Source organism: Hydractinia symbiolongicarpus, chromosome 8, assembly GCF_029227915.1.
Source record: "Hydractinia symbiolongicarpus strain clone_291-10 chromosome 8, HSymV2.1, whole genome shotgun sequence".
In the NCBI taxonomy this organism is placed as follows: domain Eukaryota; kingdom Metazoa; phylum Cnidaria; class Hydrozoa; order Anthoathecata; family Hydractiniidae; genus Hydractinia; species Hydractinia symbiolongicarpus.
Genome location: NC_079882.1, coordinates 2184452 through 2208502, shown reverse-complemented (window position 1 = coordinate 2208502; position 24051 = coordinate 2184452). Strand labels below are relative to the sequence as shown.

The 24051-nt window shown below is 33.7% G+C and overlaps 1 protein-coding gene across 6 annotated transcripts; it reads left to right on the top strand.

The window, feature by feature from the left end:
* Positions 1-3264: 3264 nt before the first annotated feature.
* Positions 3265-23584, top strand: LOC130655356 (cyclin-dependent kinase-like 5). Of its 6 annotated transcripts, none has more exons than XM_057458103.1 (19): positions 3265-3405; positions 3567-3745; positions 12266-12300; positions 12968-13013; positions 13122-13203; positions 13296-13350; positions 13422-13477; positions 13664-13728; positions 13818-13877; positions 14478-14568; positions 15192-16041; positions 16478-16529; positions 16724-16793; positions 17248-17320; positions 17405-17472; positions 17591-17624; positions 17774-17842; positions 22691-22771; positions 22839-23584. In XM_057458103.1, exons 2-19 carry the CDS (start codon positions 3709-3711, stop codon positions 23235-23237), a joined length of 2223 nt encoding a protein of 740 aa, XP_057314086.1. In that variant the 5' UTR covers positions 3265-3405; positions 3567-3708; the 3' UTR covers positions 23238-23584. The 6 variants fall into 6 exon arrangements, with proteins under 6 accessions (XP_057314086.1, XP_057314085.1, XP_057314089.1 ...); XM_057458102.1 differs by having other exon boundaries at positions 16709-16793; XM_057458104.1 differs by lacking the exon at positions 17774-17842 and having other exon boundaries at positions 3266-3405; positions 16709-16793.
* The last annotated feature ends 467 nt before the right edge of the window (positions 23585-24051 follow it).

Genomic DNA, 24051 nt, shown 5'->3' with positions numbered 1-24051 from the left:
TCTTTAATTGCATCTTCCACTTTCGCAACTATTTCTGTTTTCGGGAATAAAACTGGTGTTATACAGAAATTTATTCCTTTTAATAGAAGGTTTGTTTCTTCTGTCGTGAGTTGTCTGTTGGAAAGATTTACAATCCATTAGCTCTTTGTCTACACCCGCGTGTGCATCGTCATTGCAACAGACAAACCGAAATAATATCGCCTACTAAATTATCATGTTCAAGAAATGATAAACTTTCCACAGTTAGATTGTTGTAAATAAAAAAATGTATATTTTTATTGATAATAAATTTATTTATGATATTGATAGTATTACAAAAAGATGAAATATAATCCTACCAAAGAATGACAAAGGTTATTTTAACAGCCTTACAGAGTTTACGTTTTATCGGTCACTAAAAAAAGACGCACAAGAAAGACGTTAGAAAAGTGAACAGCGCACTTTAGGTGCATTAAAGAAACGTTTTACAAAGACTCTTTAAAGGCTCGAAAAAGAAGTTATAAACCATAACCTAAAAAAGACGTATTTAAGACGCAATTGAAAGACGTCTTTAAAATGCATTACAAAGACGTCTTTAGGACTGCAAAAAGACGTCTTTAATGGAAATCCGTTTTTAGGACGTTTTTTTGCCGGAGGGAGTGCTTTCGTGTTTGGTGGAATGTCTCGTGAGTGCAGCAGGTTCTCCTTCGTGCTGCAGATTTTTTTCGGAGTGTACAAACATTAAACTTGCCGCAATCGATTCAAGGGCCAACAATGAATGAACATTGCAACGTCAACTTTTCGTGGTAATTTGTTATCCACGTTTAACGTCATGTTTTAAATGTCGTCTATTGTTGATATTATAATGTTTTAATATATATATACTCCACTGTTTATGCATGCATAACAGGGGTTAAGGGGACTTTAATATTTTTTACACTTTTCTTGTTTATTTTAATAATATAACTATAATTTCAGAAAATGCGCCGAAATGCTTTAATTGACATGTCTCGTAAATTTTTTTCAAGTTGAACTTTTTTTAGTGAAGAGCAAGGTTTTTCCCGGTAAGGGGCCTGCTCCTTTAAGACACAAAAAGACATGGGAAATATTTTAGAAACTTGTACTGAAAATAAATAAATATGTTCAAAATATTAGAAGAAAAGAAAAACAATTTCATTCAGGAACTTAGACATAAAAAAATTGTTTGTTTTGGTTACATAATTTATGCATTCGAATTAATAATACATTCTATCCAAATGCAATATTGCAGCCAAAGCAGTGAAAATATATTTTTGAATTGAAACTTATGCAAGAAAGAAAGGATGATTGGGGAGGGATATTATCACCGTGGAAGTAACGTGCAGTCTCATTTCACTGTTTTTGTTCCCGCTGCACCTCCTTTTCCTGATGTATTTTTGACATGCTGTCTGTACCCAAGTTGCACAAGATGGATTAAATAGTTTTGAGAAGGATAAGCCAGCTTAGCTTAGCTTAGCTAAAATTCTGAGGTGCAACAATTTAGATAACAAGCGTTAAAAAAACTCTATAATCTACGTGGAAGCAGAAAAAAGCAGGCCCCCATAGGAAAAACTAAGCTAGTTAATTACCATAATTGATTTAATTTATTGTAAGTATATAGCTAGCTAGCTAGCTATAGCTAGTATAAGCATCAAATTCCAGCTCAAAGTTATGGAAAAGTAAAAAAATTGACATTTATACACTAAGTAGAACTGCCTTTGTTAGTAGCCAAACATTTGATATTCTATGAAGAAATGACCACATAAATCAACTGCAGTGAAAATGTCTCATGACATGTCTAAGTCAAATAAAAACAACAACAGCACAACGTTGCAACATATATGACATGTTCTTTTAAGTTTTTAGCTCATACGTTTTATGGACATGTGTGTTAAAAGATTTCTTAAAAGATATGCAGACCTAGCTAGTGCTGTTGTATCTGACTTTGATGTACCTAAAGAAGAAGGTTCTTATTGTGTTGCCGTATTTATGGTCTACCTTACTACAGGACATGCCTTAAAAAATTGTTTAGCAAACAGTTGTATAGTTGTTCCTTGCAAGTTGTCTGTCGTAGCTTCCCAGGTCCCTTCCGTCTTTCGTTTAAAGGATAAACTCCTTAGGTCCCTGCTTTCTTTAACAAGCTTGTGAAATTATACAGAAAGAAATTACATAATTATTAAAGAGACATCATCATCATCATCATCATCATCATCAGACACATTAACAAAAACAAAAATCGCACATAAAGTGAAACTAAACTTTGCTCTAACTTCTGATAGCATTTTCATTTCTCTTTAAGATTTTAACACAAGTTATGTAAATCCTACAACCTTAAAATGGTATGCTGAATTGTTTTTGAACATATTTCTTTTGACAGCAGCTAGATGCAGCATTGTTTTAAAATAAATCTCAGTAGCATAATGCCAAGAAGATTTCTTTCAAAAAAAACAAAAGCTATTTTGAGAAAAATAGTTAAAAAAAACTGGTAGAATCTTTTTTTGTATTACAGTACTTTTTAAGTAACTCTGTTTCATACAAAATCAATTTTCCATCTACTGGCTCCCCTAAGGCATCCAATTTGGAGAATTCTTGACAAGTTTTTCATGATCATGTGATGCTGTAGATTAGTGGTTCAGTATAGCTCTCGTACTCTTCGGGAGACCAGGGTTCGATTCCTCTTGACGGCGATTCAACATGGGCGAGTGAATGTTACCATAGCCCCGGGTTAACCCAAGCCATGTAAGGGCAATTGGAGAGTTGGCACACTGTGTTGGTCGTTGATCTGTGCAGCTCAAAAATGACCATTAAATACTCTAGGACTCTCCTAAGCCATTGGCCCTCCTGGAAATAATAGACAGGGTATATCCCTCGATATTCTGCATTATTCAAAAAGTTTTTCTTAATGAAATTTTCATTCCTTGAATAGATCTTTAAATTAAAAGACATGTTAATGTATTATTGACATCTTTAAAATAATTTTTTTAAAAAAATAAGCACACTGTAAAACATGTTCGAATCTAAAAGCTGGATTTTATTACACTATAACCTAAGCATTCTTACTCCTTTGAAAAATATGCAAACTTTTTGTCCTTATTGATTTCAAAAATGTTATCAGACACTGGAAAACCCCTAAACAATTGGACCAAGTTACTGGCAAAATGTAAAGGTCAGCTTCGTCTTTTGCCTAGAAGTTGTGATATATTGTTTTATAATTTCTGTTAGTTTAACTTTAAAGTTTTGTAGAATTTCCCCAGTAATTTTCAATCATCAATTTTTTTGTAGGTGCAACCTAAGAAATTAAAATTAATTATTGAAGCTTAAATAAATCAAAAAATAACATGAAAAAGGAATGAAAAAATCTTGAATATAATTCAATATGGCACTTACAATACTATACTATTAATAAAGGTTTGTTTTTCTATGATTCACTATTCTTTGCATGAGGGAGATATCACACTTGTATTCTATTTAAAACTACATTTTAAATTTGTATTTGACACTGAATTGGATTTTCTGTGAAAAACTGTTCAAATGTTTGTCATGAATAATTTAGTCCAATCTTTTTGTAGATCCAATTATCAATTTATGTTGCTAACATCAACAAATAAAACGTGAGGTGATAGATGTTTCTTTTAAGATTTATCACTCTTTCAAAATTGTATTTTGGAGAAGTCTTGGTGAATTGTTTTAAGAGAAAGGTTTTCTTAAATAATGAATAAATATGAAGTACTTGGTATAGTTGGTGAAGGTTAGTAAATTATTTGAGTAGCTGCTTATTTTAATCTTGTATATTAGAGATGTTAAGTAACAATAATGACTTACTGTGATTGTCTCACTTGATTACTCAGTGGTATCACAAACACAACCAGCAGGAACACAACAACACAACTTGATCCGTAACACAACAACACAACTGGATATCAACACAACTGCACAACCACTTGAGCCCCCACCAAGAACATTCACTATTGTTTACAGTCTATATTATGGAGACAACATATTAATATCAACAATCTCCCTTCTCTTTCTTCAATTAGTGAATGTTGGTGAGAATCTGTGTCTTCTCATTTTTTTTAGTCTTTTTCATTTACTGTAAATCAACTCACTCATATGTACACTATTTACAAACTTCTTCACTTTCTCAGCAGCCGAGCCTCTGCAATTGCTTGCAAAAGTCGACTTGACGAAGCTCCATTCTTTGTCATTGGATCTGCTATTTGGTCTTTTGTTGTTATCCAACTAAGTTTTGAAATTTCTTTCTTTTCTATCATTTCTTTCAAGATGGCAATGTCGACTCTTAATCTTCTGTCTAAAATACCTTTACAGGAATGTGCAGCATCTACCAAAGACTTGCAATCAGTATAACATTCCATCGCAATCTGGAGTCCTTTGCCATCAAAGACAACATCTCAAATAATAATTGATAACCAGTATGACGATTCTGCAGCTTCTATGACAGACATAATAGCAAACATAATCCTAAGTGACTCTTTGCAGCAGGTCGGAGAATCTGTTTGTACATCTGCTTTATCTTCAAATCCTCTTGCTACAAACCTTGCTTTAAATTTGACCAAACCAGACTGGTCACATTTCTTGGTAATCACCCATCTTGTCGATATCAATGATTGCTTAGACACTGGAACCTCTTCATAAAAATTGTTTTTGATCCAATTTTCCAGCTCATTCGTTTTTGCTTGCTTAATTAATTCAGTCTCTGTGCTGTCAACTAACAGTATCTCTTCACTATTTGATGGACTAATTTCTTCATTTATATATTCTTTCTATTTTTGATATTCCCTTTTTCATATCAATACATTCTGTAGAGCCATCTTTATGGTGAACATTCCAAAAATCTTTATATTTTCCTCCCTGAGCCTTTCCAACTTTTCCAGCTCTTGAAATTACTTCAACTTCTTTTAATTGCAAATCTTCATTTGTTGCAATGCGTATTTTCATCTTTGGTTTTAATTTAACAACATCATTTTCAGCATCATCATTTTTATTGTTAGCATTGACATTCCGCTGTTCGCTTACATCTTTATTGTGTTCCATATTTTCTAATTTGCTTACTTCATCAATATGATTTATACTATCAAAGTCATCATCATTTCTCCTCATTTCTTCTTCTTCAATAGTATTTTCAGTATCTTCAAAGTATACATTGTCCTCTTCTAGTGTAACAGCATCTACATCATCCTCATCTCAAAGATGGCACTGCGGTGTACGGACATGTTCCGCCACCTTTTATTACTTGTTGTTATATTTTCTGTGAAAAGGCCTACTTTTACATCAGCTGGACCTGCAATTTATGATAATATGGATACAAATACTGGTTTTACTATGGAATCGTTTGATTTCGTGCAAGACTGTTATTACAGTTCATCTTTATGGGTTTATAAACAGAATCACATTTATAAACTTAATCTTGATCTCAGAGAAACGACTTGGTTACTTTTAATACTTGCCGGGGACGTTGAAATCTGTCCGGGTCCTGATTGTGGCGCTTGCTTGAATAATATAAAGCATAACAAACAAAAAGTAACATGTATTGGATGTACTCAATTTTTTCACAAAAATTGTATCAACATAAAAGATTTTATCACAACATCTCTTTGCACTCAATGCAGACTCAACCACGACGGGGGTCGAACTGAAAATGATACTATTAACTCCTTTTCAGAAAAGCGTGGTTTCAAACTTCTTCATCTGAACGTCAATGGCTTGTTTGGAAAAATTGACCAAATCCGGGACATGTTATTCAGTACTAGAAAAAACATTCACATATTTGGAATAACTGAATCTCATCTTACTGAAATAATTCCGGATTCACTAGTTTCAATTGAAGGATACCGTACTGTAAGGAAAGATCGAAAAACAGGAATTGGTGGTGGTGTTATTGTTTACATTAGAGACGATCTCAAATGGCAACGTAGATTTGACTTGGAGAGTGATATTGAATCCATAGTTGTAGAAATCTTTGTAGAAAAGTCCAAATCTTTTATCGTTTGTGTCATGTACCGACCCCCGGATAGTTCATTACATGGTACAAAAAATTTCGAAACTTGTCTTAACGACTTTTTGACAATTAGCTCAACGGAAGATAAAGAAACTTTACTACTGGGAGATCTTAATATAGATTAAAATAAACGCAATGATCATAAACAATTAAAAGACCTATTTGTTATTGTGGGTCTCAAGCAACTCATCAAACAGTTCACTAGAGAAACGGAAAGTTCAAAAACGATAATTGATGTAATTTTTACCTCGCATCAAAACAATGTCAAAGAAACAATAGTTCTACCATTAGGGATCAGTGATCATGACTTAATTGGTGTAAACAGAAAAATAAATGTCAATCGCTATGTACCTCGTAGAATTAAAATTCGAGATTATAAAAATTACAACGCAACTCGTTTTAAGGATGATATGAAAAACTCTGATTGGGATTCTATTATCTTTAAAGATACCATGAATGAAAGCTGGGATGCATTTAAATCAAGAATCCTCGAAATCATTAATATTCATGTTCCACTCAAAGTAATATCTATTGGAGGAAAGTCGTGTCCGTGGCTCTCTGGTGAAATTAAAACAAAAATGAGAGAAAGGGACCATTTTTTGAGAAAAGCGAGGAAATATAACAACAGTTTTGACTGGGAAAGCTACAAAAGAATCCGTAATAAAGTCACCACTCTTATACGTCAAAGTAAAAAGAAATATCACCAAAACATTTTTACTGAAAACGTAAATGATTCTAAAACATTTTGGAATTTGATTAAAAAGGTTTACCCGGTTAAACCAAAAAAAGGTGTTAGTAATGTTATCAATGTTGATGGATGCTTAATAAGTAATAAATCGAGGATAGCTGGTTGTTTCTGTAAATTTTTCTCAAGTATCGGTTCCAAACTTGCGAATACTATTACTTCCATTGGTGATCGGAGATGGATATATTATGAGTCGAGCAAGCTTTCCCTTAACAAGAATATGTCAGTGTTCAAATTTAATGCAGTTACTCCTGATTTACTTAAAAAACGACTAAAGAAACTGAAAGTGTCAAAAGGTGCCGGTCCGGATGGAATACCGCCTCGTCTCATAAAGGATTGCGCCGATGAAATTTTACTTCCATTATGCTACCTAATTAACTTGAGTCTTCGGTCTCATACGTTTCCATCAGCTGAAAAAGTAGCATGCGTGACTCCAGTATACAAATCGGACGATAAATCAAAACTTGATAACTATCGACCAATTTCCGCGCTAAATGTATTCTCGAAGATTATCGAACAAATTGTACATCACCAACTGTACATTTATCTAGAAGAAAACAACCTTCTTCAATGCCAACAATTCGGATTTCGTAAACAGCGATCTACGCAACAAGCGGTGTCATTGTTTGTCGAAACTATTCGCAAAAATGCAGATAAAGGAGAATGCACTGGGGCGATTTATCTCGACTTGCGAAAAGCCTTCGACACTGTGAACCACTCGCGGCTTTTACACAAACTCCAACTTCATGGCATCCATGATATCGAGTTGCAGTGGTTCGAAGATTATTTATTCAATCGTACCCAATATGTCACATACGATAACATAAATTCATCACCTCAACAGATTACTTGTGGTGTACCCCAGGGTTCAACCCTGGGTCCATTACTATTCCTTCTACTCGTTAACGACTTACACCAACTACTAAGTAAATCGAAAGTACTTTTGTATGCCGATGACACTGTTGTATATTACTCATCAAAATCGAGCAAAATCAAGAAGTTAAATCAGTTCTTAATAACGAAGTCCAACGTATTGCAGACTGGATGAATGAAAACTGTTTAATAATAAATCTTAAAAAGGGAAAGACTGAGTTTGTTATGTATGGAGCTCATCAAAACCTACGTAAACAGGAAGCATGTACCATCAAGCTAAATGCTACGTCCATTAACAAAGAAGATAATTATATTTAACAACCATCTGACACTACAGGAACATCTCAACACAACGTACAAAAAGGCATCTGGAAAGCTCAAATTACTCAAAAGTATTCGATATCTTTTGACAGCTGACATAGTAAAATCGGTTTATAACACTGTTATCCTGCCGAATTTACTTTATTGTTATCCAATAATGCTGTCTTTATCGAGAACCCAGGAAGACAAGCTACAATATTTACACAATCGAGCGTTTAAAATTTGTGGTGGTACCCATCAATGGGATTCTATTGCAACGATCAAGAAACAAAGAGCTGCGGTTGAAGTTTTCAAAAGCATCAATGGCATCACTGAAAACCACTTCAATTTTGAGCAAATCAACCACACAATGAATACTCGAAGAAATCAATCAAACATCAAACTTGGCCATCTTAGGACTGAATTTGCAAGAAAATCTTTCGGTCATCAAGGTGGTATGATTTTTAACGAATTACCAACTGTACTGCAGAAAGAATCATCATTGTTTTTATTTAAAAGAAGCATTAGGGTTATTAAATTTTAAATTTTACTTTTGTTCCCACACAGCGTCGCGTCTAATTACCTCTGCTCACTTAGATTTCCTTTCCATCAGTTTTGTTTTTCCTCTTCATGTCTTTTTCAGTGTGGTGTCGAAACTATCTATCCCAGCACATTCGCCTATTCTACTATCTTGTATATTTCATTTTTTGTCTTATAGATAATACATTTTTTTTATCATTTTTAAAATTTTTAACATTATTTATTATATACTTGTATATACAGGAACCTTATTGATACCAGGATTGTCTTTATGAACCCTGATTAGGACACCTGTAAATAAATATGAATAATAATAATAATAAATAATCATTTTAACTGTATACATCATCTTCTAGTGCAAGATGTTTCATAAACTGTTCTGTGTTTGTTTCAGGTTTCGGTGTGTCATCAGAAACTATTCTCTCTTGACCTTTCTCATGCATTAAATTACATGGATGCGACTTCCATGTTTTACCAAAACTTGCTGACTTTCATAACCTATAACTGTACCTGGGCCATGCCAATGTTTGTCGTCTTTTCTCCGATAATAGACTTTATCGCCATTCATGTATTCACATTTCCAGAAGGTCTAATTTGATGTCTCAAAGCTCGTCGTATCTTTTCTAATGACTCGTTTTCGATATATGCCCGTCTTGCTGCATGCATAGCATTTAAATTTTTTGCTACTACTTAACTAGCAGTTTCACTTCCCATTGCAGGTGGCTTATTTGTCAATATGCATGGTATATTGGGGTTCTTGCCAAAAAGTAATTGGTTTGGACTGTAGCCATTGTAATTTGCAAGTGAGTTCTTTGCACTAATTGCCCAACTTAAAGCCACTTCTAACTCACAGTTTTGATCATTCATAATTTTTCGAACAGTCTCTCCAATGATAGCATTATGCCTTTCAACTATTCCGTTACTCCATGGACTCTCTGCAGCCGTGGTTACAACCCTAATGTTAAATTTTTCACAGAAATCAATGAATTCACTGTTATCGAACTCCCCTCCATTTTCAACCATGAACTTCCCTGCACAGCCAAATGTTCCTACCCAGATTTCAAATATCTTTTTGACAATCACTTCTTTTCGTTTGCTATGTATGACAGTAGCAGCACTATACTTTGTAAAAGTATCAATTAAATGTAAAGACCATGTTTTTGTATTGCCATCTGTCCACTCTTTTAGGTCCATTGCTACACAGTCATTAAAGTCATTGGACATACGCAAACCCACCATAGGTCTTGGAGATAGTTTCTTGTACTTGAAACATGTCTCACATTTCTGTGATATATGGTCAATCAATGTATGTAACTTCTTATCCTCAACACCTGCATCCCGAAGTAACTTCTTTAAACGTTCTGGTGGCGGATGACTAAATTGTTTATGAAGTTTAACAATGTCTTTTAATCTTTCGGTTTCATTTTTCATAGCAAAACTCTTTGAATACAGAACTATTTCTCCCGCATCCACACTTGAAATATCATCAAATTCAAATTTTATTTTGCCTAAAGGGATACAATAGTGTTCTGAGGATGTGAAAAACACCTTTTGCTTCATTCCCAGAATTTCTATTGTGTCCTTTGAAAAATCAATTTTTGTGCCTGCTTTCTTCATGGCATCTTTACTAAAAAGTAGTGACAAATCTCCTTTCACAACATCTGTTACAATATTGATATTAGTATCTCCAATTCTGGCTGGCAATTTCATTTGTTTAATAGATCTCATTTCATTTCCATCTCCAAACTTAAATATTGTATTACTTTGTGACTCTGTGACATGATTAAGTTCATTATCACTCAATGTCTCTAAATATTCTTTCAGCCAACTTTCTCCACAAACAGTTTTTGAACAGCCTGAATCCAGAACAGCAGCGCTCAATGTTTTACCCATAAATACATCCATTACCTCTGTATACAATGTTACATTCACTTCCTCTTTCTTTTTCTTTCTATTTTCGTATGAGTCTGGGCAATCTTTGCCAATGAAACACAGAATCAACAAATGTTACATCTCGATATTTCTCCATTCATATCCACAGGATTTCTTTGACGATTATCTTTACTATTTCTGTCAGCAGTAGGTCTTGTGTAGTTGGTCGCACCTCTAAAGTATCTTCCTCTTCCTCTGAAATACTGATGACTGCCATGATAAGTCGGTTCTAACTGAATATCATTTACATTGACTCTATCTTGTTGAACTATATCACCAAAGATCCTCTTAAGTTGATTTTTCATTCCGGAAAATGTGAGTTCAGTAATAGTTGCTTTTACCAGTCGTTCTTGTTGCTCAGGTAGTCTTGCGTTTACCAAAAGTTTATATGCTAATCCGGTAATTCCATGCCATATTGCTTAGCTTTGTTGTGTAAGCGTTCAAACTCAATTACATATTGTTTCATTGTCATTTCTTCAGTTTTGCAAAATTTTTCAAAATTATCATAGTTAGTAAAAGCTAATTGTAACGTGTCTTTTTTAAATAAGCTGTCAAGAGTTTCTATTACTTTATCAACACCATTATCTGCATTAAGAGTCTCAATGTTCATTTCAAGAACTGCATCTCTAGCTTTACCTTCAAGTGTAAGAAAAATAGCAGCAGCCTGTTTCTTTTTATCAACATTTGTAAAAATTTGCCAAATTTTTATCTCCTTTTTCCAGTTTTCATATGAAATGTCCTCACTTAACGTTGGCGGGGCCTTGTAATCTTTTTTTGAAGCCATTATTCCTCTGCTACCATTTGTTAAGTAACAATAATGACTTACTTTGATTGTCTCACTTGATTACTCAGTGGTATCACAAACACAACCAGCAGGAACACAACAACACAACTTGATCCGTAACACAACAACACAACTGGATATCAACACAACTGCACAACCACTTGAGGCCCCACCAAGAACATTCACTATTGTTTACAGTCTATATTATGGAGACAACATATTAATATCAACAAGAGATGCTAAATTACACTCTGCATCTGTACTTGTTAATATTACCTTTCATAAATAAATAAATAAATAAATAAAATAAATAAAAGTATATATATAGTTACGTTTGCACAGGTTTTTTGTTCTGAAAATGCAATAGTTCTCTGCTTTAACAAGGTGGTCGAATGGTCTAAAAATTTAACATTTAACATTTCATCCTTTAACATTTTGGTATATAAAATCTGGAATATAATGTAGTCTGTAACCTGGAGAAGTATCTTGCTCCTTAGGTCAACATTATAAGTAGTATATAGAAATTGCATTTTAATCTTCAGTGCAAATCTCTCATGCCTGGAATTATACAATAAATTTTTAGTTTTGATCCAAAAACCTACATTTTTTACATAAAATGCCTGGCATATAATATCAAATTTTTAAGATTTTCTGGACAATTCAAAATGTGTTTAGGCAACCACCTGGTATAAAAATGGTAAAAAATGTCTATCAAATATTCATTAGAGGTAAAAGATGTTTTGATAGGTTTCGTTAAGTTAAGCTACATAGAAGTCAATATGGCGAAAGCAAATTTGTGTAAGATTAATTCAGTGAAGCAATGCAGTAAAGTTTCCGGAAATTTTTTTTGTCAGTCTACAAGTTGAAAAAAACAAGCAAAGAAACAAGAGAGGAAAGAATTTATCCATAATATTTTCGGTATACCTTATCCTTTGTAATAATTATGGCGAATATACAAATAAAAAATTCAATAAAAAGGTGCGTGTGATATATATAAAACTATGATTTTTAAACCAATAATCATTTAAAATCTTCTGCTTAGTATACTTTTAAAATCTTAGTTTCTCTTTTTTTACAGGTGCATATGGAGTAGTTATGAAATGCAGACACAAAGTATGTTTATATTATTTGCAATTTTACAACATTGCACAGTTTGTACAAAAAGTAGTTCGTTCCAATCAGAGGAGAGGAGATAGGGCACTTAATAATAAACAAAAAACCAACAAATAAAAGGGTTATGTTCTGTGACATGTGTTGCTTAATTTTTGTAAGTAGTTGGTAAAAGCATTGTTAAATATATGTAAAAATAACATCCACATGATCTTCGCTTCACATTTAACATTGTGAATGTTAACTTTTCCTTCCTTTTGTTAAGTTATTTATTAAAAAGCCAAATAAGTTTTTTTTGTGTGATTTGGTTTTTCAAAAAGGTTCAAGGGGTGGGGTGAAATCTTAAGTATTAATGAATGGACAAACAGAGAATATGCTAGAAGCAAACACATGACAGAGTGAATATTTCGATGGTTGTACGCGATGAATGGTCTCCTCTCACTTGAATAAGAATAATGGGTGAAAATAATAAAAAAGTCTGTCCGGAGTCAATGGAGTAAGGGTTATTCTATTTTGGATATATACATGCTCACGGGCATTTTGCACAATGTAATTCTTAATCTGAGCCTATTCTAAATTTTTGATGACATGTTTTTACAAAAGACACTTTGAGAATGTAATAATGTTAGAACTGCACACTCTAATAAATCCATGTCATTTTATTTTTAAGGAAAGTAATGATATCGTTGCAATAAAAAAGTTTAAGGACAGCGAAGGTTAGTACAATTTTGATTGCCACTTATGGTAGTTCATTATTTTGATTTTTGTTTAACCCTTTGTAGCCTGTTCACTGTATTAGAATTATTTTATTTTATGTTCTTCAGAAAGTGAAGATGTGAAAAGAACAACACTGCGAGAGTTAAAAGTATTGCGAATGTTAAAACAAGAAAACATAGTTCAACTAAGGTAAATCTTATCTGAGTGTGTGTTTTTTTTTATTTAGTGATGCCACATAAATATATGCCGTAGCACTTGAATGTTTAACTTTATAAATTTAGGGAAGCATTTCGCAAACGAGGAAAGTTGTATCTCGTCTTTGAGTATGTGGAAAAGGTGGAATATCTTTTAATATCTTCCAATTCAGAAGCATAGATAATTATAAACAGTTTGGTTTTTTTATTTAGAATATGTTAGAATTGTTAGAAAGGACACCAAATGGAGTTCCAATACCCCAACTTAAGTGAGTATTATTTGATGGTAGTTTGAAAAAATTTGGACTGCTATTTATAGACCAGAATGCATCTCGAATTAAAACTTGTAATCCAGATTAGGTAGAAATGTTTCTGGCAATGCTCTTTTTGTGTGCAAAGGGATTAGTGAGTGTCAGTATTAACAATATTAAAGTATTTCTATTTGTTCTAATTAGAAATTACATAAACCAATTGAATAAAGCTGTCCAATGGTGTCACAAGAATGATGTTATACATAGAGGTATGTAACGTTGTTAGTACTTTTTTTTCTAGTTGTTTTGTATCTTATCATTTAAAATATTATGCTTCATTTGTTGTAATTCTTTTTAGATATCAAACCAGAAAATCTCTTGATCAGTAACACTGGACTATTAAAGCTTTGTGATTTTGGTTTGTTTATTGCTTTTTTTATTTGATTGTTGTCATGTCTTTCATCTTCTATATAATCTATACATCTATACAAACACTATGTCTGTCTCTCTGTCTGTAATAGGCAAAGTGTATCTCAAAGTTAAATTTTCTGATGTTAGGGCACAACATTAATAACATTAATGTAACATCAATATCTTAATTTAAAATAACAAAGCCATTACAATGCACTTGAAACCTTGAGGTCAAATAACTTAGAAACAGGGTGGTGACGTCAGTCATTTTCCACCACGCGAGATAACTATAGACATCCTGGGACTTAATTGGGTAAATCAACTTCAGAATGGACGGGTTGATGGCGTCATTAAAAAGTCTTTAAACCCCAATATCTATGTAGCCGTTCGTTAAAATTGCATGATCTTATACATTTTCTTGATCACCCTTTTTGGCGTCAATAAAACTCAATTGAGGTTTTTTTGGTTTTATCCCGCCTCAGTGGATTTTTCCACGGGCCTTATAGACTCGTTTATGTATATATTGCAAAAATATTGGTTTCTGGTTTTTAAGGGGTAAATAATTCACAACTTGATTCTATTTATTATTTATTTTTGATCAAATTAGGTTTTGCAAGAGCAGTGTCTGATTCGGGAAGTGGGCAGTACACAGACTACGTTGCAACACGTTGGTACAGATCGCCGGAACTTTTACTAGGGTATGATAGTAAGATGTCTGAGCTGTTTTTACTTTGTTCTGCCTTTGTCATATGCTTTGTCATACTTTGTACCGAGTTTATGTGTCTGCAACTATGTACGTTAATGTTGTTTATTGAAGAGTTTATTAAATTGCACCAGTTTTCGACAGCCTAATCTACTTTTTGAAAAGATTTACTATACTTTTTTTTCACCATCCTTTAATAATAAATTATGACTTACAAACGTGGGAACAACGTAATGCATATCATCATGTTAAATTTTGTTTTACTGTTTTATTTCCAGGTTATGGTTTTTATTAAAAAGTATTTATTTATAAAAAATCCTCTTTTACTCGCACCATCTTTTTAAAATAAATTTTGTCCTCTCAAGTAAATCCAAAGTTATCAGAGAACTGTTACTCACTGTTAATTCAAAGTTTTTCAAAGTGTGCATATGCTAACGAAAAAACTTGTGAGCTTTTTGCGTTATAGCAAAAAATACATCCAAATGGAAACGAGCCTTAAGTGTTTCATTTCTAAATTTTTGACTGCCCATCTCACTTTTAATTTAATTTTTTAACGTGTTTTATGTACTGAGATGTCCAAACTACTAACTGTACGTTACTGCATTATTTTTCTTTTAGTGGAGGATACGGAAAAGCAGTTGATGTGTGGTCAATCGGATGTATCCTTGGAGAACTTAGTGATGGACAACCTGTATTTCCTGGTGAAAGCGAAATAGATCAATTATATGTGATACAAAAACTGATTGGACCACTGCCCCCTTCACAAATGCATCTTTTTAACATCAATACACGTTTCCGGGGGTTAAAATTTCCAGCTATTACCAACCCGTTGACATTAAAAACTCGATATTCAGGTGTTTTAAGTTCAGATCTTGTTCAGTTCATGGAATGGGTTTTGACGTTAGAGCCAGATAAGCGTCCAACTATAGATCAATGCGTGGAACATTATGCGTTCAATGACAACAGCAAAAAAAATAAAATAGTGGTTAGGGATGATAGCGGGAGTAGTTTGGAAGACTATATGAATGAAGAATGGAGCAAAGTTGATTATCCTATCAAACGTGAGCCTACCCCAAAAGTAACAGAAGAAAAAACTACAAAATATCAACCACAAATCTCCAATGATAAAAAAAACAGTTTCGTATTTCATAGTACTCGAAACGACGATGAAGGAACCGATAAATTGTACAATGAATTTATTAGTGATTCGAACAAATTTTCAATAAAAGAGCCGTCTTTAGCAAAGCCAAAGAAGCAAAGCTTTCAGAGAAAAACTGAAAAACATATTCCAAAGGAAAAACTAAAAAAACAAAAGTTTAAGTCGAATTTAGTGACATCTAGTTTAAATTCGAATTTAATAACATCGAATTACTCACAGCATGATCGGTCGCAAGGTTATAGTAATGTTCCTGGTTCAAAAGGGGTCAATTTTTCACGACACACTCAAAAACAAGATTCTCATAAAAAGGTGAACCTTTTTTTTACACTGGTTTTTTGATATGAGAGATTTGAATATCAAAGTCAGCCTTACTTTGAAGTGAAGTTTGATGTAGAAAGTAGTACCTGTTGCCTATGTTATACTAAAAAAAGTTTCCATATCTTTAATATTCTGTTGTATAACTTTTTTACTTATATCAAGAAGTTAACTACTTTACCAGTAAAAAAAGGAAAAGTGACTAATATTTTGTATTATATAACAAGTATATTTCCAAAGTCAGTAAAATTTTTACCTGCCAAAATGTTTCATCTACTCTTGTTTATACCGACTTTTTTCACTGATAAGGTATCTTATTTTTATTCTTGACATCAGACGCCAGACGCCTTCGCAAGAGGATTTGATGCAGTTTATTTGTTCCTGTTATGTTCAGGCTGATAATTTATTTCGTACTCTTTTTTTTATTTAGCCTATGAAGCATCACTTTGAACATGCATCAAAAACAAGACATATAGACAACGGTAAAAACAAAATACATATTATATAGACCTCCTCGGATTTTATCTCACCCGGCCTAAATCAACGCCCATCTTCTTACGCCCCTAATAATGGTAATTTTTAAATTTTCGCTGTCAAACTCATCTACATTTAGCACCGCGACGTTATCTGCGTTTTATAGTTCTGTATTTTATTATTTTAGGTTTTTCCTCTGTAGTTGATCCAGACGATACACTTCCTGTGGATGAAAGCAAAGCAGAGGGCGTCCGCTTTTCACCTTTGTTTGGGTAAGTGGTATTTATTTGCAAGCATGGTTTTGTGTAAAAATTTGATTTTTAATTTACTGCAGTTACCGAGGACACTAATTTGCTAACAGGGTGTTGCAAAAAAACACGTATTAGCTTACTTATTTGCTAACAGGGCGGTGTAAAAACACGCATTAGCTTACTTATCCACTGACAGGGCGTTGAAAAAAAAAACGCATTAGCATTAGAAAATTAGATTTACGGTGCTTCAACGAAAATTAAAGCACTGCGCAAAACCATGTCTTCGGTAACGAGTTCTACAGGGGTGTTTTCGCAACGTTCTTTTGCTGCAAAGGTGTAGTTTTTACCTCAACAACATTTTTGTTGCTTGCGTCTGAAAAATGTTGATCGTGGCCCAGCGGCTTTAATGAAACCATACATGACACACTCAAACGTCGAAAATAACAGCATGCTAATTTTTTTATTATTATTATAGAAGAGAAAAAATGACTGAAAGCCAACTAAGTCATGTCAAATTTGATAGCAGAAAAAAAAGAAGAGCAAAACAAGTAAATTTTTCTACTCTTGTCGTCGTCGTCGATGTCGTCATCGAAATTGTTTTAAAACAACAAGTGAGAATCATTTCTTTTTAGAGGGATACAACGATATCACAAATGAATCTGTCCCAAAAATCACGCTCTAATACATTTGAATCTGAAAGGTAATGCAAGTAGGATTCTAATTAATTATACGTTATTTGTGTCCAGGAAATTGGTTTACAATGCTTAACTTTTGAGAATGCTTTTAGGTCAAAACTGTATAATCTCTTTTAATTTCAGTGACCAAACACAGTCGGGGAATGTTGCTGATCAAGTAAGAAATGTTTTTACATCTATATGTACCTTTTAGTCTCTTTTACTATACCCGTACGAACTTTCATACCATATTTACTCCATCTCACACTCGATTGTCGTTGTTTATCGCCGGGATAATTATTCATTTACCACCCACACACATTTTAGCTCATCAGGTACAGTCCTTCAGACATGTCCGACTATCAGTCGTGGATAAATTCAGACGTTTGTGAAAAGGTGGGTATATTTGTAAGAATGATTATTTGGTGAAACAAGGTTTTTAATGTCAGAAATTTTACCGTTAAAAAAAGCGTACTGCAATTTTCGGAGTTAAAAGTCGATAAAAATAATCCATAAATATAGAAGAAATTAAATTCTACAAGTTACAAATAAAATTTAGCGGTAAAGATCCTGTTTAAGTTCAGAATTAGTGAAAATTTAAATTCGCAACTTAACAAAAAAATTTTTATAAAAGTTTCTGACTCCAGGTTTGCCAAATGGATATACAGATACGCACGCACTTCATCATTTATTTATTTTTAGTTTTATGTGCACGTGGAAATGTTTTTTCGACCGTAAATGCTCCAAAGTCTCCATTAAGCGCCCCTCCCCAACGAATGCTCTCCAAAAAATCCAAAACTTTAATAAACTCACAGTCTGTAATAAATATAGCAAAACTATGGCAATATCCACGTTCCTAATTCATCAGGGTTCTTTCTGGCATCGTATTGACACGATAAACCAACTCACATTATTTAATTTTTTAAACTATTGAGTTCCATAATCTGTTAATTGTTAATCATGTGAATTGACGTGAGGTACAAACTAGTGGAATATGGAAACTACCATTTGATATTTTTTATATTAATTTATTAAATAAAACTAAATTTAAATTTGTTCTATCTCGTCAAACACTTCGCAATGAGTTCTTCCTCATCATCGGACCATGACGACGTTTGTTTCTTCACAAAATTGGTGGCAAGTCGTGGTTGGCCCGGCGCAATATATGCTTTTGAAGTGGACTGTTCGTCAAACATCTGCAAGTTTGACCGACGCGTTGGATAGCCTGTTGTTTTGACAACCGATCGACGAAACGAATTGTCGTTGTTTCCATGAGTCGCTATATCAGTTTGTCCTTTTTGTCTAAAGCTTTTAGGGGCCTTCGCATTCAAGCTCCAGAAAATATCATTATCATCAAGTGTTCCAACGTCGAGAGTTTTACCTCGCTGCGTGTTTGATGCATGTGATCTGTATGATGTGTGAGCTTTCTGATTGACTGGTTTCATATATTTTGATGATTTTATTGGTGTATTCAAGTTCAGAAAATCGTCGCCACTTTCTCCGCTATCGTCGTCACACTGAGAGGTATTTTGACGACGTCCGAAACTTACTGTACTCTTTTTAAATGACAAAGCGTGTTGATTGGATGCTTTCAGAGTTTTTGCAGAACTGATTGGGGTGTCGATGTTCAAAAAATCTTCGTCACTCTCCTCTTCGGCCTCAGATGCAGGAATGTTTCGCCGCCTCCCAAAGCTAACAATACCTTCTTCCTGCTCGTTTAATGTTAAAGCTCTCTTATTTGTTAATTTGACATTTCCAGACGAATTGTGGTTTTCTTCCTTTACGTTTTTCCCTTTATGACTCTGTTGTGGTTGTTTTGATTCTAAATAACCATCTCTTACATCAGCAACTGTTCCCGCATCGTGCTTAGTCATCCAGATCGGTTTTCTTGCCTTCTTTACAGCATCAGTCGTTTGTTTAGTCTCTTCCTGAGCAATCATTATACTAGCTTCATTGCACTTTTCAGATGGATTATTGTTTTCTCTCGAATTGTCAGCATTGTCTTTTTGCTTTCTAAAATAAAAGTAACTTCTAGTAATAAATTTTACTAATTGCACGAATTGTGTACATGCTAGTAAAAAATAAACACACTGGTATAAAAAATACACCGGTTCTTAGCATAAAACATACCTATTTGATTCCACAAAATCAAGTTTTTGTTTGAAATTAGCAATTTCTCTTTCCATTCTTCTGATATTCATTTGAAGTTCATCTTTCTCTTCTTTTAAATTGCGAATAACGTTTTCATTTTTCTGTTTTACTGAATTCATATCTTTAATTTTCAAATTCAACAGATTAATTTCTTCCCGTCTGCTACCACCCCACTGATCAAGTTCAGCTTGCAAGTCTGTAATTTTTTTTTTATACTTGGCTTCACTCATCTCTCGTGATAAATCACATTCCTTCACACTTTCCTTAAGTTTTGCCATCTCGTTCTGTAGTCTTATATTTTCCAACTGCAAACTTTCAAGTTCTTTTTCTCGCCTGTTAAACAATTCTTCCTTTTTTTCTATTTTCTCTGAACTTTTTGCTTCACTGATAGCATCCTCCGTGTTAATGCCATCTACCTTTTCCATATTTTCATCTGTGATGTTTCTTACTGGTTCCCTTTTCTCTTTTAGTAACAGAATCTCTTTTTGCATCTCTTCCATTTCTTTTTGCAGTGATGTAATGTGTGATTCAACAACAGTAGGTTGATCTTTACGTTTCCTTGTATTATCTATTCTTGCGGCGCCGTTGGTGGAATCACCTTTTTCCTTGCATTCGCGAAGCAGGAGCATATGTTGGTGCAAATGTTTCAAGTCTTCTTTCAACTGTGCAACTTGAAAATCTTCCTTTTGTTCCTTTTGCTCATCCTTATCAACATGCACTTGCAGATTGATAATGTGCTTATCTGAGATAGCTACATTTCCAGCGTCCGTCTCGTTTTTCTCTGCCATTATCTTTTCTCGCAGCCCTTGTATTACCTCTTTACACTTCAGCAATTCTTTTCTCATAATGTGGTATTTCCTTTTGACATCTTGAAAATATTGATGCTCTTCTTCCATTTCCAGCAACTTTTCTTCCAATCTCTTGTTTTTGATCTTAATCAAATGACAACATTGCTTTGAGCTGTTCTGTAAAGTTACAGAAGCTCTTCTGTAATGCTCAATATCGTTGTTGAGCAAATTTATGCAGTGCTCAGAATCTCGTTTTTGATCTTCTAATCTTTCAATTTTGCGTTGTAACGATTCCATCTCATATGTCAGTTCCTCAATCCTGATCTTTAAAGTGGCCTGCTTTTCTGTTTCTACATCAGTTTCTTTCAATCTCTGTTCCAACATTCTGATGGTTTCGGCTAACTTGGTGTTCTCCTCTCGACAAACAACATTATTTGCTTTTAGAATCTCATTTTCTTTTGCTACGTTTGCATTTTGTTCGTTTGACCTTGACAAACTTTTTAACAGTATGTCTTCATTATTCACTTTTTCTTGCCTCTGGATTTCGCGGCATTTAAACGCTGTGCTTAATTTGTCGATTGATTCTCCTTCGTGTTTAATGTTATTCCATGCCATTCGACGTTCGGCATCTTCGATTGCTAAATCTCCCAACGTCTCAAATAATCGACTTTGCGACTCCTGTAGCCGTGTAAGTAGGGCGTTGGCAGCTGGAGCAACGGGCGGTAACCTCTCACGAATCGCCACCATTGTATTAGTCGAGGCATGAAGAACGTGTTTCTCAACTCGCATGTCTTTCTTGAGTTGTTCTAATATTTCCTGATCTTTTCTAACCTTATCCATCAATACTCTGACTTCCTCGTGAATATTTTCGCTATTTATCATTTCTTTCTGTTTCTCCTTCAAAAAGATAATCTCTTTATTTAACTTCCTCACTTCTTCCGTTAACCTATCTTTCTCTTCTGAGCGTTCTTTTTGAAGACCATATAGCTTGACGTTTAAATTTTGGTTTTCCATTTTCATATCCTCGTGGATTATATAGCTGTCATGCAATTTTAAGCGGGTGTTATTCAATTCCTCCGACAATCTGTTAAGCTCAGCTGAACTCGTTTGTTCTTCCAATTTTCCTTTCTCTTCCAATGCCTGTATTTTGTTTTCTTTCTTTGCATTCTTTATTTTTAACTCGCTCAATTCGAAGGAAGACGTTTGGACTTCTTTTTCCAACAATTCTGTTTTACATTTCATCTGACTGAATCTTTTTTGATATTCGTTCACCGTCTTAAGATTGTGGGTTTCAGCTTCACTAATTTGAACTTCTAATTTTTTGTTCTTTAGCGTTAAAGATTCCACACCAACAATTGAATCGTCAAGTTGTTTTTTAAGATTCTCTACATGTACCACCTTGGTTTGAACATCAGATTTGCAGTTACGTAACTGACTATCTAATTTCTCTGCTCGCATCTGACTTTTACTATATTTCCTATCTAGCGCAGCTATGGAAGATTTATACTGGTTCAAATCATGCTCCAGCCTTCCAATTCGATATTTCTGTTCTTCAATCTTCTCTTCATTTGCTTTAATCACTGCATGTTTATCTTCTATGTTGTTAATCAACCCATTAACACAAGAAACTGCTTCTAAAAGTTCAATTTCTTTTCTCCTCTGCAAATATTTGTTGTTGCTTTTGAATTTTTCTTTCGGTTCGTATATCTTTAAATTTATTTTGCGATACTTGACCCCTTGCGTAGCGACAGGCTGCAAAACCAATTCACTCTGAGGTCCATCTAATTGTGTTGTGCTGCTGCTTGCTTTATCTTCTTGTGATGCAGTCAGCCCCTAGTAAAATATTTGCTTAGTAAACAACTATACTTCTAAAGCGTATCAACAATACATAAGAATTGCCATACTTACCATTTCTGACTTCCGACCATTCTGCGCTCGTGTCATATTGAATAAATTTTTACATATATATCTTCATTCTATAAAGTAAACATTAAAAATAAATTTGATCCATCATGCAGGACATGATGCTGACATCAAAACTTTCAAATATACAGGATAGTTATTTGACGTCAAATATATCTACAAGTTAAATGTGACGTAAATTATGTCACGTCATTAATCAAACTGTGCAGCCCAAGATATTAACGATTATGTCACTTTTGTTAAATAGGGATGCTGCGATTAAACTATCATTTGCAAATTGCCGTTTTCCCCCTATTCTAGTTTTTGTCGGTAGCAGCATGTAAGTGTATATTTGTATAGAAAGTTTCTTAATATAATGTTTAAATTTTCTATTTGGCTTTAGTATTTGGAAAATCGCAAGAATAAAACGAATGGATTTAGCTACTACGGAGGACAACAGCCGGATTCAAGACACGGAGAAAGGGTAAGTTTAAATTTCTCGTTGGAAAAATGAAAGAAGAAAGCCGTTAATCATTTTCTTTTTTTTATAGGACGGCCTTTTACATAGGTCATCCGTTAGCGAGTTAAAATTACTACCTATATCCAAGAAAAATTCAAAATTATTTAAAGAGCAAAACAAAAAAGTGAGACAACAAAACGACTTACCTAATAATCACATGCAAATTATTCATCCTAATCCGAACAAGAGGTTTTCTTTTGAATCAATGAACGAAACGTCGCAACTACACGCGCCCGGATATTTGCAACCAGTTCGAAGGACTGTAAAATCACGGAATGAATTTAATTTGGAGGACTCATTTGGATCCGAACTCCGGTTAAATCCATTGTCACCGGAACCGTTAAAACCAATTGTGTCGTTCAAGTCAAGACACGAGGGTGATAATCGGGATTTTGGCAAATATAGATCGCTCAAAGATAGCTACTTTTAAAAATGTAAACTGGTGTTCCAATCAGACTTTTGCTAGGTCATGTATTTTTTAGAGTTATCGTGGTCCTCTTAACTCCTACTTCGGGAATAATTTAGTAAAACAACTATTCTTATCTACCTTTGCAATAAAACTTCAGTCGCTTTATGCGGATCCTCAGACAGAGTATAAAAAGGGTTCTTTTTCTTGTCTTAAACAGAATAACCACAACAAATCCTTGTACGTAGTGTAAAGTAGGTCTAATTTTTAATTTTTTTCAATGTATGAAAATTTAATTTTTAATTCTTATATTGTCTGTATTATATAAATGGTGTTTATAGCAAAGTTTAATATATTTCGATTCACTGTTACTTTACGCAGCTTGTCTATCGTTTTTCCAAACTTTGACTTAAGAAATTGTCTTCCCTTAAAATAATACGCACTGCTTCTACAAGACATTATTTAATCCAGGTGTCTGCCAGGCCTAAAGACCTTAGATTAGGTGGTGTTACTACCCTTCTTTTTTCAAAGAAATGCTTGAAATTTGAATATAAAGCATGTCTTTCCACTTATGAACTAGTTTTATTATAACTTCTACTAATTTTCGCCCGCGAATACATTTTCCCGTAATACAGCGATATAAATGTATTTTAAACGATTTTAAGTGGTCTCAAAAAGTTGCTTAAGGAAACCTTGAACAATAAGGAAAATAATTTTATCGTTGCTTTGAAACCAGAAGATGTTTGATAGCTACCGACACAGCTTTTAGGTTGGTATATTTAAACAGTTTTTTTAGACTTAAATTTTCGCAAAATGCAAAGGGAAATTCGCAATTTGT